Source organism: Apium graveolens, chromosome 10, assembly GCF_009905375.1.
Source record: "Apium graveolens cultivar Ventura chromosome 10, ASM990537v1, whole genome shotgun sequence".
In the NCBI taxonomy this organism is placed as follows: domain Eukaryota; kingdom Viridiplantae; phylum Streptophyta; class Magnoliopsida; order Apiales; family Apiaceae; genus Apium; species Apium graveolens.
In genome coordinates, this window is record NC_133656.1 from 218,826,502 (window position 1) to 218,841,405 (window position 14,904).

At 32.9% G+C, this 14,904-nt stretch overlaps 2 protein-coding genes across 2 annotated transcripts; both read left to right on the forward strand.

Annotated features, from left to right (window-relative positions):
* The first annotated feature begins 5,158 nt into the window (after window positions 1-5,158).
* On the forward strand, window positions 5,159-8,395 carry LOC141691908 (uncharacterized). The gene is made up of 3 exons (XM_074496658.1): window positions 5,159-6,318; window positions 7,312-7,497; window positions 7,877-8,395. Exons 1-3 carry the CDS (start codon window positions 5,860-5,862, stop codon window positions 8,153-8,155), a joined length of 924 nt encoding a protein of 307 aa, XP_074352759.1. The 5' UTR covers window positions 5,159-5,859; the 3' UTR covers window positions 8,156-8,395.
* A 595-nt stretch (window positions 8,396-8,990) lies between these two features.
* On the forward strand, window positions 8,991-14,451 carry LOC141692510 (protein disulfide isomerase-like 1-6). Its single transcript, XM_074497377.1, has 12 exons — window positions 8,991-9,702; window positions 9,851-9,980; window positions 10,812-10,977; window positions 11,298-11,416; window positions 12,020-12,100; window positions 12,182-12,271; window positions 12,378-12,446; window positions 12,561-12,629; window positions 12,766-12,846; window positions 13,114-13,248; window positions 13,881-13,934; window positions 14,015-14,451. Exons 1-12 carry the CDS (start codon window positions 9,224-9,226, stop codon window positions 14,099-14,101), a joined length of 1,560 nt encoding a protein of 519 aa, XP_074353478.1. The 5' UTR covers window positions 8,991-9,223; the 3' UTR covers window positions 14,102-14,451.
* The last annotated feature ends 453 nt before the right edge of the window (window positions 14,452-14,904 follow it).

Consider the following 14,904-nt stretch of genomic DNA (forward strand, 5'->3'; position numbering starts at 1 on the left):
AAACAATAATGATTTTGTAAAACAATTTCTAAAATAAATCCAACCCAAAGTTTTATATTTTAAAATTCAGATTTTAGAACAGAACATAGCAGATTTTATTAAAGATCAAAACAGAATAAAACAGAACGAAACGATAATTCTTATAAATACCAAAGTCTTGATATACGGCCACACTTTGTCAATAGCCGGCATCTAATTCTTATTCTTATTATTCATACCACATTTTGCCAGTGGTCGGCATCTAAAGTTCAATAATTGCGCGCCCTTAATAGGTATCTAAAGTTGCACACTTGTGCGCCTAATAAGGGTATCTAAGACTAGTTCCGGAATTATAGCGTAAATTACGAACGAGTTCGAAAACGTAGAGTCTGGATTTCTAAAAATTCTCATATCTTATTTCTTATACAGTTCGAAACAAAATTCTTATATATTATACGAAATTCAGAAAACAGAGTATCAAAACTTTTCCGAAAATAAAAATAAGTCAAAAAGTATTTACCTCAAAACCTGACCAGATCTGAATATAGCATTTTTGACCCTTTAAATGACATTATCTTGAAAAATATAAAACACGAAAGTTGTAGAGAACGAAAATATCTTTCTGAAAAATCTAGAATTAACGAATTCTGACTTACGATGAATTTTCTACAAATTTTACAAGCCTGCTAATTTTTATGAGAAATAGCCCTACGAATTTTATGAATGAAAACGAAGAAGGCGAATATGGTGTATTTATAACGAAACAAAACCCTATATCTTAACCTACAAGTTATCCATATTAGAATCTGGTCCAAATTTTGGGCCCATTCGTCTAACCCAATTTTTAAATCCTAATCATTATCTAATTTTAATACTTTTTATTCTATTATTCTATTATTAATCTAATTCTAAAAATTACGGGAGATTACATATTACCCTCCTTAAAAAGAATTTGGTCCTCGAATTCACAACAAACCAATACATGTCTACGCCCTCTAATATCTTATAGGTCAAGCTTAAACTATGATCCACAAGATCGAATCTTAGGAAATGTACTAGTCACATACCTAATACACTCCGAAGAACAACCTGCTATTGATACCAATTGACACGACGCGCACTTCCGGACTATTAAATCTAAATCGAAAACTTAAACAAAATTCAATTTTAATCCATAAGTCTAGTACAAAGATTACGATACGAAAGCGCAGCTAACAACGGAAGCCCAAAGGTCAATCTACTCCAAGACTAAGTCCTCGAACTCCAATGTTATCCAACTCGAATTTTAAACGAAACCTGAAATTGTAAGTAATGAGTTACAAAACTCAACAAGTACAAATTGACCAACTCTTTAACGGAAAAATAATGGGGTTTTAATAAAACATTTTTCTAAAAACAATAATGATTTTGTAAAACAATTCTAAAATAAATCCAACCCAAAGTTTTATATTTTAAAATTCAGATTTGAGAACAGAACATAGCAGATTTTATAAAAGATCAGAACATAATAAAACAGAACGAAACGATAATTCTTATAAATACCACAGTCTTTATCTACGGCCACACTTTGCCAGTAGCCGACATCTAATTCTTATTCATATTCTTTATACCACATTTTGTCAGTGGTCGACATCTAAAGTTCAATAATTATGCACCCTTAATAGGTATCTAAAGTTGCACACTTGTGCGCCTAATAAGAGTATTTTAAGCTAGTTCTGGAACTATAGCGTAAATTACGAACGAGTTCGAAAACGTAGAGACTGGGTTTCTAAAAATTCATATCTTATTTCTTATACAGTTCGAAACAAAATTCTTATATCTTATACGAAATTCAAAAATCAGAGTATCAAAACTTTTCCGAAAATAAAAGTAAGTCAAAAAGTACTTATCTCAAAACCTGACCCTCTAAATGACATTATCTTGAAAAATACGAAACACGAAAGTTGTAGAGAACGAAAAGATATTTCGGAAAAATCCAGAATCAACGAATTCTGACTTACGATGAATTTTCTGCAAATTTTACAAGCCTTCTGATTTTTATGAGAAATAGCCCTTCGAATTTTATGAATGAAAACGAAGAATGCGAATATGATGTATTTATAACGAAACAAAACCCTATATCTTAACCTAAAAGTTATCCATATTAGAATCTGATCTAAATTTTAGGCCCATTCGTCTAACCCAACTTTTAAATCATAATCATTATCTAATTTTAATACTTTTTACTCTATTATTATCCTATTATTAATCTAATTCTAAAAAATACGGGATATTACATTATTAGTAGACGAATTTTAGAGATAATAAGCACAAGTTACGACGACAAATTGGAGAAAACAAAATTTACTAATCAAATGCTACTACCAGTTCCCGCTTAGATATTATTTTGTACTCGCGTATTTTTTTTTAAATTTGTATAACGGTCTTGAGCGATGTAAGTTGTCGCTACGCAAGTGCATGTGAATCTGTATAGAATTTTTTAAAATATTTACGCGTCTTTGAAAGCAAAAATATCTAAAAGGAGAATTTTATATATTTGTTAATTTAATATTTTACTTTATTAAATTTTTTGTCAAAAAAATTTGTTAGGCTTTAATGTACATTATTATTTTAGAATATAAATAATGTCTAGTTCGAGAATAAAACTGTAAATGTAATAAGCATATCATTACCAAATTTCATACTCATTGTAAGATACATAAGATTTCCGAACTTACTAAATTATTAAATTAAACCAAATTTCTCTAATTTGGAATATAGAGTTTGTTTAAAAATTCATTTTTTTGCATCTTAGAACTATATCCAAATCAATCATTTTCAACCGAGCTGACGATGATATATATATGACTAATTTGCACTTTACATCCCATAATCTTGGTTGAATCTCATTTTGGTATCAGAATTTTGGGACATAACAGTTTGCACCATATACTTATGAAACGCTGACATTTAACATCCCCTCCGCAGATTAATCGTTAACTCAGACGCTAACGTTATCTAACTGGGGTGATAGAGGTAATTTACCCATATACCTTAAAAAAACGCTAAAAAATCATATGTAACGTCGCTGTATAGTCGCCCCCAATTTTACATACCCTAAAAACAATAAACCCCTAATTGTTGCTTTTAAGTTCTCGATTAAACACTAAAATATGTAATCGAGGATGAGGGGTCGTTTAAGGGTTGTTGCTACCGACGGTGAAGGGGACAAAATACCGCCATATCCAGGTTCTATATTATATATATATGTTAGTATGTGTTTGATACATATGTTTTATGTGTTTGATACTACCGTTGATGAGTTTGATACACGTGTTTTATGCTTAAGGCGCTACAAAACCATATGTAATGTCGCTGTATAGTCGCCCCCAATTTTACATACCCTAAAAATAATAAAACCCTAATTGTTGCTTTTAAGTTCTTGATTAAACAATAAAATATGTGATCGAGGATGAGGGGTCGTTTAAGGGTTGTTGCTACGTCGGTGAAGGGGACAAAATACCGCCATATCCAGGTTCTATATTATACATATCTGTTAGTATGTGTTTGATACATATGTTTTATGTGTTTGATACTACCGTTCATGAGTTTGATACATGTGTTTTATGCTTAAGGCGCTAAAAAACCATATGTAACGTCGCGGTGTATAGTCGTCCCGAATTTTACATACCCTAAAAACAATAAAACCCTAATTGTTGCTTTTAAATTCTTGATTAAACACTAAAATCTATGATCGAGAACGAGGGGTCGTTTAAGTGATGTTGCTACCGCGGTGACGGGGACAAATCCCGCCATATTCCGGTTCTAATATACTATACATATCTGTTAGTATGTGTTTGATACATGTATTTTATGTGTTTGATACTACCGCCGGTGATGAGTTTGATACATGTTTTTTATTGCTGGAGTTATTTAAATATTTTTCCATGTCAATTATATTAAATGTCTGCTTAAAAAAACACATTTATTCAGAAAAATGAGATTTGATGAGAAAAATGTGTATTAATTACATTAAATGAATACAATATGTGGTATATGGTTGATCTTTAAAACATAAATTAGAGATACATAAAATAGAATTAATTTTGTAGACATAAATTTATATTAAAAGTTGAAGTGGGCAACTAATTTGGAATATATTTTTTTTAAAAGTGAACATGTAATATGAAACGGAGGGATTATATTTTTGCAATTCACCAAAAATATAGATAGATTAGAATTCGACCCATGTGGCTCAACAGGGTTGTGCATGCAAATCCAAAAACCGGATTATCCGAATTTCTGATCTGGGATCCGTTTAAAAAAATTCAATAATTAGGATATCTGATTCGAATAATTCGAACCATATATCTGATCCGATTTTTTTATAATAAATTCAGATTCAGATTTGGATCATAACTTTTTATAAAACCGGAAATCCGGATCCGATCTGTTGTTTATTTTTTTAACAAAAATAAACTTTTTATATAAATATATGATAAATGATATTTATTTTAGATTTTTTAAAAAAAAGTATTTAATGAGGACATGACTCTATCTTTCTCAGACTTTTAAAATTTGAGGTTAATATCTAATTAACTCAAAATTCCTTATGTATCATCAACAAAATTGATATAAGTGTGTAATAACAACAAATTTATATTGATCGTGCTTGCACATATAACATAAGTGACGGTCAGAAATAATAATTAATGTTTGACGAGTATAAACTAAATAACAACAAATCTGATATAAGTTTATAATAAGAAATACTTTTATACTGATCATCGATTTTTATAGTAAATTGATGTATGTGTCACTATATTTCCCAATTAATAATATAATAATAAAAGTATAGTTTCTTGTATCATTAATTTCACAACTCGAATATGTATTAGCGATCACGTAAATCGTAATTTTCTTAAAATGAAAGTTTAAATTGGATCTGGATAATTTGATTTTCAGTCCGATTTAATCGGATATCCAATTAAATCGAATCCAGATATGAAATGTAATTTTAGCGATAAAAAAAATAACATATCCGGTTTGAAATTTAAAACTGGACCAAATATCAAATTTTGCTCAACCGCTCAATAACGATGTTCCTTGAAATTATAATTTTTTTTTTAATTTCGAAGAAAATATTCATTTAATAGATATCGTCTATGATTGCCGACAAGAAGCAACAAGGCCTAGGCTCGGGTGAAGCCTATGTTTCAGGTTCGGCAGTAGCCTTTGGCTGTGAACTCTTCGTATCTCTCCAAGCCTTTGATCATGCAAGCTTACATACACAGGATATATTATCACATGACAGATACAACATACAACACTCTAAATTATACAGATAGATGTACTCAAATAACTTCTTTGTCGGTCTGTTTCTGTGATTAAGTTCAAGATAAGTTTTCCCTTTTCCCGTACTGTAAGAAATATCTAATCTTTATTGTTGGTTCATCAACTCATCATTAACTTAACAAGCACTATTTCAGCTACCCTTTAATGTTCTTGATATTATGGTACTGTATTATCTGCTTTAATCATAATTTAGTAGTCTAAAGCTTCAATCTTTTTTGTGTTTAAGCTCAAAAATAATACGGGGTTCTGAAAAAATTTCAGTTTGTGTTGAATATTTTTGAATTAAATCGTCTGATTCTTGTTGAAGTTCTTGATATGATAGTAGTATGTTATACTGTAAAATAGTAATTTATTTTAAGGGTTCAAAAGATTTTTCAGTTTGTGTGTACTGGTTGAGTTCAATTGTTTGATTCTTGTTGTAGTTCTTGAATTATTTTGATTGAAGCTTGGGTTTGATATAGTGGGTTTATCCTTGTTTTCAAATTTTAGTTAAATTTGTGCCTTTTATTGCTCAAGTCTAGTGATTATTGTTTAAGTTCTTGAAATATGCTGCACACAAAGTCTGAGTCTGATGTTACTAGTTTAGCTCCATCATCACCATCGCGATCATCACCCAAGAGGCTAGTGTACTTTGTGCAAAGTCCTTCAAGGGACTCTCATGATGGGGACAAGTCCTTGTCAATGCAAGCAACTCCCAGCTTTAATAGTCCAGCAGAGTCCCCTTCCCACCCTTCATATGGCCGCCACTCTAGGAATTCATCATCTAGTCGGTTTTCGGGAATATTTAGATCGTCTTCCGGAAGAAAAGGAGGCAGAAAGAGGAATGAGAAAGGGTGGCCGGAATGCAACGTGATTGTGGAAGACGGTGATTATGATGATGGAGATGGATTTACAAGGAGGTCTCAGGCTTTGATTGCTCTGCTTGGCTTCGTTGTCCTGTTTACTGTGTTTTGCCTGATTATATGGGGTGCAGCTAGGCCGTTTAAAGCAGAGGTTACTGTGAAGGTATGCCTTTTATGTGAAGGAATGCCTTTTATGTGACTCTATTTATGCTGATAGATATCTTAATTTGTAAACTGAAGTTACATATCATTGTAGAGAAGCATTAAAGACACCCTTTAGGTGGACGAAGATGAGCTCATATATATTGATAGTTGCCTAATACTAGACCATTTCTACTAGAGATTCCCCGCTCAGATTTTATTATCTGAACACATCGGGGATCCATTTTCCCCTAAGATCGGTTCTGTAAGACAGGAGCCATTACAGTTAACTCTATTAATAGAACAAAAAGGTATAAAAAAATCACGTTCTTATCATACAACAGCAATCAATAGAGAGTGCAAGTTCAAATGCTAGCAATGACAAAACTTTTTAGAAAAATTACAGAGTACATTAGAGGTCGTTGTTTCATTGTGTTATCCGTTAGATATTCAAGGAAACAATGAAACTAGAATATATGAATAGATACATTGTGTTTGTAAACGTGTTAATTCTCCCAATATATTCCTTCATCTTGTTGAGAAATTTTACTAGCTGCTAAGATAGAAGAATGTAGAATTAAATGTGTGTGACTTCACCTATTAACATCTGCATATGTATATTCGTCCTCAGCCATCGTCTGGCTGATTGGATCCTTTCTTCTTTGGCAGTCCTTTGTCATAATTGTTATGATAATTATCAAATATCCTTTTTACTTCTTTCATACCAGTGTTTCCCTAGATCCATTTGAACTGTGGTATAAGCATTTGCTTCCTTCTATGTCGATTTCCCAGTTTCCAGTTCATATATTTACTTCAAACTATTTAAATGCAGTCCTTACTAAAGCCTATGCTGATGTAAAACAGCGTAAATATAAACTTCCTATATGTTTATGTTTTAACTTAAAGTTACTAAGAAGTCACTTTTCTTTTATGGAAAAAGGTTTCAACATTGCATTTTTTTGTCGATTTTTTTTTTGCTTTCTTTAAGCTTTCTAATGAATATTGTGATTCGCAGAGCTTGGCTGTCAACAATTTCTACATTGGAATGGGGCCAGACTTTACTGGGGTCCCAACAAATATGTTTACAGTGAATAGTTCATTGAGGCTGAGCATATACAATCCTGCTACATTCTTTGGCATTCGTGTTAGCTCCACACCTGTCAACCTGATATACTCAGATGTAACTGTCGCAACTGGTCAGGTGATATATCTTCCACCAATAAAGCAGAATACCATGAATATGATGAATGTTAAGATTTAAGTTCTTATAATTAATTTAGGGATGCTAAGAAACAGAATGATCAGTTTCAGATGCTGAACGAGTATAGCTACAAAATTAATAAAACCTAATTGTTGTTATGAGTACTGCTAGATTGGGCTCTCATATACTGCAGCTTATTGTTCCTGTAATGTCCCTGCTTAAATACTTCTGTAACAATATAAAAAAGGAATCTTTATAAAACATTCATGGTACTTTTTGCACGAATTATGATTACTAGTCTTTGTTTCTACCGAATAACCAGTTTGCCTAACATTCCTATGCATCACGGTGTTAACTATACCTTAATCTTCTCCTGCAGTTGAAGAAATACTTCCAACCAAGAAAAAGTCTTCGGACTGTGTCGGTGAACTTGGAAGGACTTAGAGTACCTTTATATGGAGCTGGATCAGCCTTAAATGAGACCAGTAAAGGTTTTCAAGCTCCACTGGAACTAAAATTCGAGATAAGGTCACGAGGACATGTGGTAGGGAAATTGGTAACGACAAGGCATCGGAGACGTATGTCATGCTCTTTGGTCATTGACTCCACCAAGTCCAAACCTATAAAATTCAGGAAGAATTCATGCACTTACAGCTGATCTCCACAAAATGCTGCACAGTGCACTTAACCCCTTGCTGAGTGCATACTTGGGGTCTGAAGACTAATATAGTCTGTTGTTGGATTGTTGCCTCTTATATAAAGGTCTGCTTGTCACGATAATGTATATTGAATTTTTGTTAATTTCCTGTCCCACGATGGGTAACTTGTAAGCTATGCGGAAATAATATAAGACAATGGTGTGAATATTTCCATAAATCTTAAAGTATACATTATTATACATTAAAGTCATTTCTGATTTTTTTCCCGAATGAAAAGTCAAGATACGTGACATGTTTTAATTCGCGTGCGTATAGGTATACACACATGATATATTTTTTTAAAATAAATATACTTGTATTGAATTAAGTTGTCTCGGTCTCAATATATACATAATAAAATTTGGAGCAGTAACTAAACATGAGAATGGGACATAAAATAGCTTGTGCTGACAAATGCGGCACCGTATTCATAAATCTAGAAAACTTTAATTTTACAATTAATCGTATAATACGTAAATATTTGAGAACGATTTTAAAATTAAATCCGGGATACCTAATATTTTGGGTATAATATTTACCCAATTCAATTAATAAATCTCAAAATATAATGTTTACAATAATCAAAATTAGGAGATTGAAAAGCTCTTCTTTATACTTTTACAACATGATACTATTTCTAAAAAATTTCATTACATGAGAAATGTTTTCGCATGAAAGAGACACTTTTGCTTATAAAATTATGTATGTATAAAATTTGTAAAAGATTTTGACTAAATAAATTAGCGTCAATCAGCGATTACCGCCCGAGATTGAGCGATATAAGTTGCCATCACACACGTTCATTCTATTACCGACAATATTTATATCTTAAAGTTTTATGTAGATACTCAGATCTTCTCCTCTTCTTCTTCATACTATAATTACACCTCTATTTTACATCTAAAACCCTTTTTAATTCTTCCCATATTTCTTCCACTAGCTTGCAGATCCCATTCATATATTACATTCATTTCTTGATATTAGTCTCTTTTAAAAAAAGTTCTTGATACTAGTCTTTAATTAACTCCATGTATACTTCAAAACCCACTTCAAGATTCATCTTTTTTGCTATATTTCTGACCCTTTTACTCACCTTTTCAATCACTGTATTATCTGATGATGTTGATGATATGGAGGGTCTTGATGAGCTACTAGCAATTGATGAAGAAGAGCAAGATCATGTACAATCATCCGAGACTGATGTTTTAAGTAGGGCTCAAAGGGTTGTTCTTGAATTGAATGCTGAAAATAGCAAGAAAGTGATTGATGAAAATGAGAATGTTTTGGTTTTGGGTTATGCTCCTTGGTGTGTTAAGAGTGCTGAGCTAATGCCTCATTTTGCTGAAGCTGCAATGTCGTTGAGGGAATTGGGGAGCAAGATTTTGATGGCTAAGATTGATGCGGAACGATATCCGAAAGCAGCTTCTGTTCTTGGGATCAAAGGGTTTCCCACTTTGCTTCTGTTTGTTAATGCCACTTCTCAACCTTATAATGCTGGTCTTACTTCGTAAGCTTTTAATAACTTTGTCGAAATTTTGTATGTTTTCCCCTTTCTTGTAGTTTATATGGTCTTAATGTTATGATTTGATTTTGCTATGCAATGTTGATAGATGATATGTATTTAAGGTGTCAATGAGTTTTGTTGGGTTTTTTAGGGAAGAAATCGTGACTTGGGCACGAAAGAAGACAGGGGTGCCTGTTGTTAGAGTTAGTTCAGGAACTGAAGCAAGTGAGTTTATTAAGAAGCATTCTGTGTATGCAGTTGGGTTCTTTGAAAAGTTTGAGGTATATACATTGAACTCTTTTGTGATGCTACATTCCGCAATTTTTTGATTGCAAACTTTCAGTCTATTGTCACTTCCAAAATGCTGACAATGATTTAAATAGAGAATCTCGTCTCATTTAACACATTTGATGTTGGCCTCATCTGCACTACAGTCTTCCTACCTAGCACCATTCTTCCTCCATTCCGTCCTACAAATTTAAACTAGAGCTTATCCCCAAAACTTTTGTGATTGATGTTTCATATATACTTCTGCCTGTTCTATTCACAATCTCACCACAAAGAAATTGCACTCTCATTTTTCTCCACTTGTCCTTGTATCTTTTTCTTCACCTTTAGGTTTGTTCACAATATTGTATTCCATTCTTCCCAGTCAAACTGAGCATTAGGTTTTGTTCACTGGCATGGAACAGAAAACTAAGTGAGGACGGAATGAAATTTAAATGTATTTTTGGATATGTATGAACAAATACATATTTGTCCCTCGATTCCATTCTTTAGGCTATCTTGTGATCCATTCCATCAAATTTTAAACTGAATGATTATACTTCAATTCCACTATGTCATTTACAATTTTTATCATAATAAATTTGTATCTTCTCAGATATATATGTATATACTTGATCATTTAATCTCACCCGTACATACTTCTCTACACCTCTTCCATCATTACATTCCTTCTAAGTGGACACGTTAGTGGACACGTTAGAGTTTCTCTTTTCCAAAAAATCACATCACAGTATAAAGCGAGAAACTGAAGACTGCATATATTTTGGCTCAGTTTCTACTTAATAGTATAGCAGTTAATTATCTTGCATGATTTTGTTTTGCAGGGTCCCGATTATGAAGAGTTCGTGAAGGCCGCAACTTCAGACAATGAAATTCAATTTGCTGAAACAAGCAGCAGCGAGGTTGCCAGAATTTTATTCCCAGATATTAAGGCAACTAGTCATATTCTTGGCCTTGTCAAAAGCGAGCCGGAGAAATTTACAACTTTTGGTAGGTGGAACATTAGTTGTTGGTTTTGAATTTGGCTATCGCTTTTTCAGACTGTATATAGGCCCATTTATATTTTACATTCAAGTCCAGTAAAAGACATGTAATTTAAGCGTGAGCGAGTTTACCCTTGTATACCGCACACATCTCTCCCCCCGCAGATAACATGAATATATACGTAATTTCTATAATAGGAGAAGGACAATCGAATGAATTATATGATTACGTTGTTTATTGATTATTACATGGATTTATTTAATTTTTGGGATTCAGAAGATTCCAAGCAGCTGTTGCTGACATGATACTTTCTCTCTGTTTTGCAGAAAACGCTTTTAAAGTGGACAATATTTTGCAGTTTTTAGATGATAACAAGTTCCCGTTAGTCACGCTTCTGACTGAAATTAACTCTGCTAGAGTCTATTCCAGTTCAAACAAACTACAGGTTAGTTTTCTTTTTTTCTCTGGTTGTGCCATTGTAACTGTAATTTTTTTTGGTTCCCTTTTCCTCTTCTAATGTTGTAGTTTGGCCACGAGAATTATGTTGTAACCTATGAGTATCATTATTTTCTGAATCATTATGGTCCATCACGGGAACTTTGTTTCTTTAGATTGATATTTTTAAATGTAGTGAAAAAATTGGGGTTGGGGTGGGGGTGGGGGGGAATCGAACTCTAGACCTCTTCTAGCACTAGGAGAAAATTTGCCACTGCTAGGACATCCCTTTAGTCACAAACATGTATAAGATTTTGGATTGCAGTCTGCAAAGGTATCATTTATAACATGGACAGGTTTTGTTATCAGAAAGTTCAATTTAAATATCTTCCTTATTATATCCCTGACTGACAGTCAGAAGACTAATTGCTTCAAAGTCATTATTCTCTGATGGCGCTAATGCTTTTTTTCACATTTCAAACAGTAAAAAAATTGAACTCTGAATTGTAGGTTTAATATTATAAATGTAATATAGGTGATAAACATGTTTATGGTACATGTTATTTCCAACATAGTGTCTACTGTCTAATTCCTCCATATTTTTATCTATCAGGTTTATGTCTTCTCAGATTTTGATGAATTGAAGAGCCTTATTGAGCCACTTCAAAATATTGCAAGAAAGTTTAAATCGCAGGTTGGCCAACCTGATATGGAAGCTACTGTTGCACTTGTTTTGCTTGTGTTATCATACTTCTAATATCTCTTCCTGTTACAGATAATGTTCATACATGTAGACATTAAAGTGGAAAACCTTGCAAAACCCTTTCTGACATTATTTGGACTGGAGAACTCGGAAGACACCGTTGTTAGTCAAACATCCTTTATTGTAACTTTCAATCATCAATTTCAGCTGCCGTAATTAATTGTTTTTTCTTGCTAAATGATTAATTATTTTTTTGCATGCCTAATAGGTAACTGCCTTTGATTACAAGCATGGCTCCAAATATTTGCTGGAAGATCCAACACCAGCAAAAATTGAAGTACAAATGGCTTTTAGAACTTCACCAGAAATAAGATTTTTTTCCTTTTCTGAATTGATTTATTGACAATTGTACCAAATTACCAAGTTGATTCCATGATTTGGCCTACTGTAGGATTTCTGCTTGGGTATTTTGGACGGGACTGTGTCACCATTTTATAAATCACAACCAATACCGGATAATGTGAGTAGCTAAAATATTTAATGTAGCAGACTAGTAGGGCACTTCTCAACTAATGTACAGTAAATTGTTGAGAACTTTTTTTGTTGTTGTTCACTTCTTAATATATCACTTGAACTCATTTATGGGAACATTGCAGGAAGAGGCAAATATTCTTACCATCGTTGGGAAGACATTTGACAGCTTGGTTTTGGATAGTAACAAAAACGTTTTTCTTGAGGTGCATATTTTAATATCTGTACTCTGTTGCTAAATGTTACTATTTAACACCAAATTAGATTAGATTCAGTTTGTAGTAACATACTTGGTGCCCAACATCAGTTGTAGACTGATATGCCAAGCACCACCTTTGGTCCAAAAACTGTAATACGTTAATTTGCTACCAGCACACCCTTCTCCACTGAAGAATTACTAAATTCATTGCTTTGTTTCTTCCTTTTCCCTTTGCTGGAATGCAACATAATTTCCGTTGCTTATTGTATTTAAGGTACACGCTCCATGGTGCTTCAGTTGTGAAACTACAAGCAAGCAAGTAGGCAAGTTAGCCAAACACTTCATGGGGTTGGAAACGTTAACTTTTGCACGGATTGATGCTTCTGCAAATGAACATCCAAGATTACAGGTCAGAAATCTAATATTTTAAGGACAGATCCTATTGAATATGTATGTTTATCTAATATATACACATACACTTTCATAAATAAAGTTTACCTGAATGAATCTTTAACATCTACAAATATGCAGAGAATCCACTTTGACAATTTTTTTTGTCATTTTGAATCTGGATGAGTATTCCTTGTGTAGGACTTGTTAAAATGCTCTTTTTTGCTATATTATGACAGTTCAAAGTTGTTGAAGGTTTGATGTGTTCTTTCTTTGTCCTTTTTCATTTACTTTATCGGTGTTTAATGGCACCGAGTTTGTGTTTAAATAGTTCAACTGTTTCAGTACCTAGAAGCTCAAGTACAACTGTTCGTGCTCTTATAATGCCTTACCGGAGTATGAATTGGCATTTGATTAGGGCAGATGCCTTTTCAATATTTCTGAGAGAAAAAATGTGCCATTCTGCATGTCTTTCATTTTTGCAGTTTTTTTAATATTTTTGATTTAGGTAGCCTTGTCAGAGCCTGAAATTATGCTGACTGTATCTATCCTTTTTCTAGAATATGTAAAAATTAAAATCTTTATGATCAATGTGAGGTTTATAAGATTTAGAAATTAGCTTCTGAAGCAACTTTGATGAATTTGCTACAGGTTAATGACTATCCAACTCTGCTCTTCTATCCAGCTGAGGACAAGACAAACCCTGTAAGTACTCTGCATACCATAATTATGTTCCATATTTTGTTCTCATTGTCTTAATTTCTAATACATTATTTCCGTTGCAGATAAGTCTTCCTACTAAGTCCAACTTGAAGGATCTGGCGAAACTCATCAACAAATATTGCAAATCCCATGCTAAAGATGAACTATAATTTATACATAGTGAATCAGTTATGAACTGGAAGACCGAAGTTTAAAAAATCCATGTACTAAAAGAGTATGCTGGGAACTAATTGCCTGTGTATATCATGTTTGGGTTTTCATGTTATACGCTTAATTTACCAAGTAGATAGAAAGAAGAAGCAAAGCTTAATGAGTTATTGACCTCTAGAGTATAGTTCCATACCTCTTGTAATCTAATTTGTGATTGAATAGTTTTTAATTATCCAACCAAAGATCTGCATGACTGACTGATTACATATGAAAACACAGAGATGTATGTTGGTGTATGCTGATGAGTTGTGTATCCATAACACCTGCATATTCCTGTTATTTTCTCGCATCTTTGTCTATGGAGACTCTTAAACCAATTTTGAAAATGTTTAGAATAAATTGACGGAAAAATGGAATGGCATAGATGTAAACTTGTATTAATACCATGAAAAGTTTGAAGGTTTAAATCAAACCCAAGTAAACTACAGCTTTGGGCTTGGGAGGTTTTTGCAAGGTCTTGGTTCTTTTGGCTCAAACAGAAACTTGACTATCAAGATTTATACAACCACAGAAATTTGTCGAACTCCGTGTTCTCTCCATCCTCTTGATCATGTTTATTACGGCAACCCCACCTGTTTATTGCAAATAACTAATCTTTGGTTAAACACAAAACATATTTACAATTCGATTGGGTCTTATGGGTCATTTGGCAAATCCGGATCATTTATATATGAATCATTAATATTTCTGAATGATCTGATTGAATCAAAAATCTGAATGTCGAATATATAAGACTGTTTGG

Coding starts and splice junctions, on each gene's coding strand:
- LOC141691908 (XM_074496658.1), top strand. CDS start 5,860: ATGCTGCACACAAAGTCTGAGTCTGATGTTACTAGTTTAGCTCCATCA. Junction 6,319..7,311: donor AAGCAGAGGTTACTGTGAAG/GTATGCCTTTTA, acceptor TGTGATTCGCAG/AGCTTGGCTGTCAACAATTT. Junction 7,498..7,876: donor TAACTGTCGCAACTGGTCAG/GTGATATATCTT, acceptor CTTCTCCTGCAG/TTGAAGAAATACTTCCAACC.
- LOC141692510 (XM_074497377.1), top strand. CDS start 9,224: ATGTATACTTCAAAACCCACTTCAAGATTCATCTTTTTTGCTATATTT. Junction 9,703..9,850: donor TATAATGCTGGTCTTACTTC/GTAAGCTTTTAA, acceptor TGGGTTTTTTAG/GGAAGAAATCGTGACTTGGG. Junction 12,101..12,181: donor CAAGAAAGTTTAAATCGCAG/GTTGGCCAACCT, acceptor TTCCTGTTACAG/ATAATGTTCATACATGTAGA.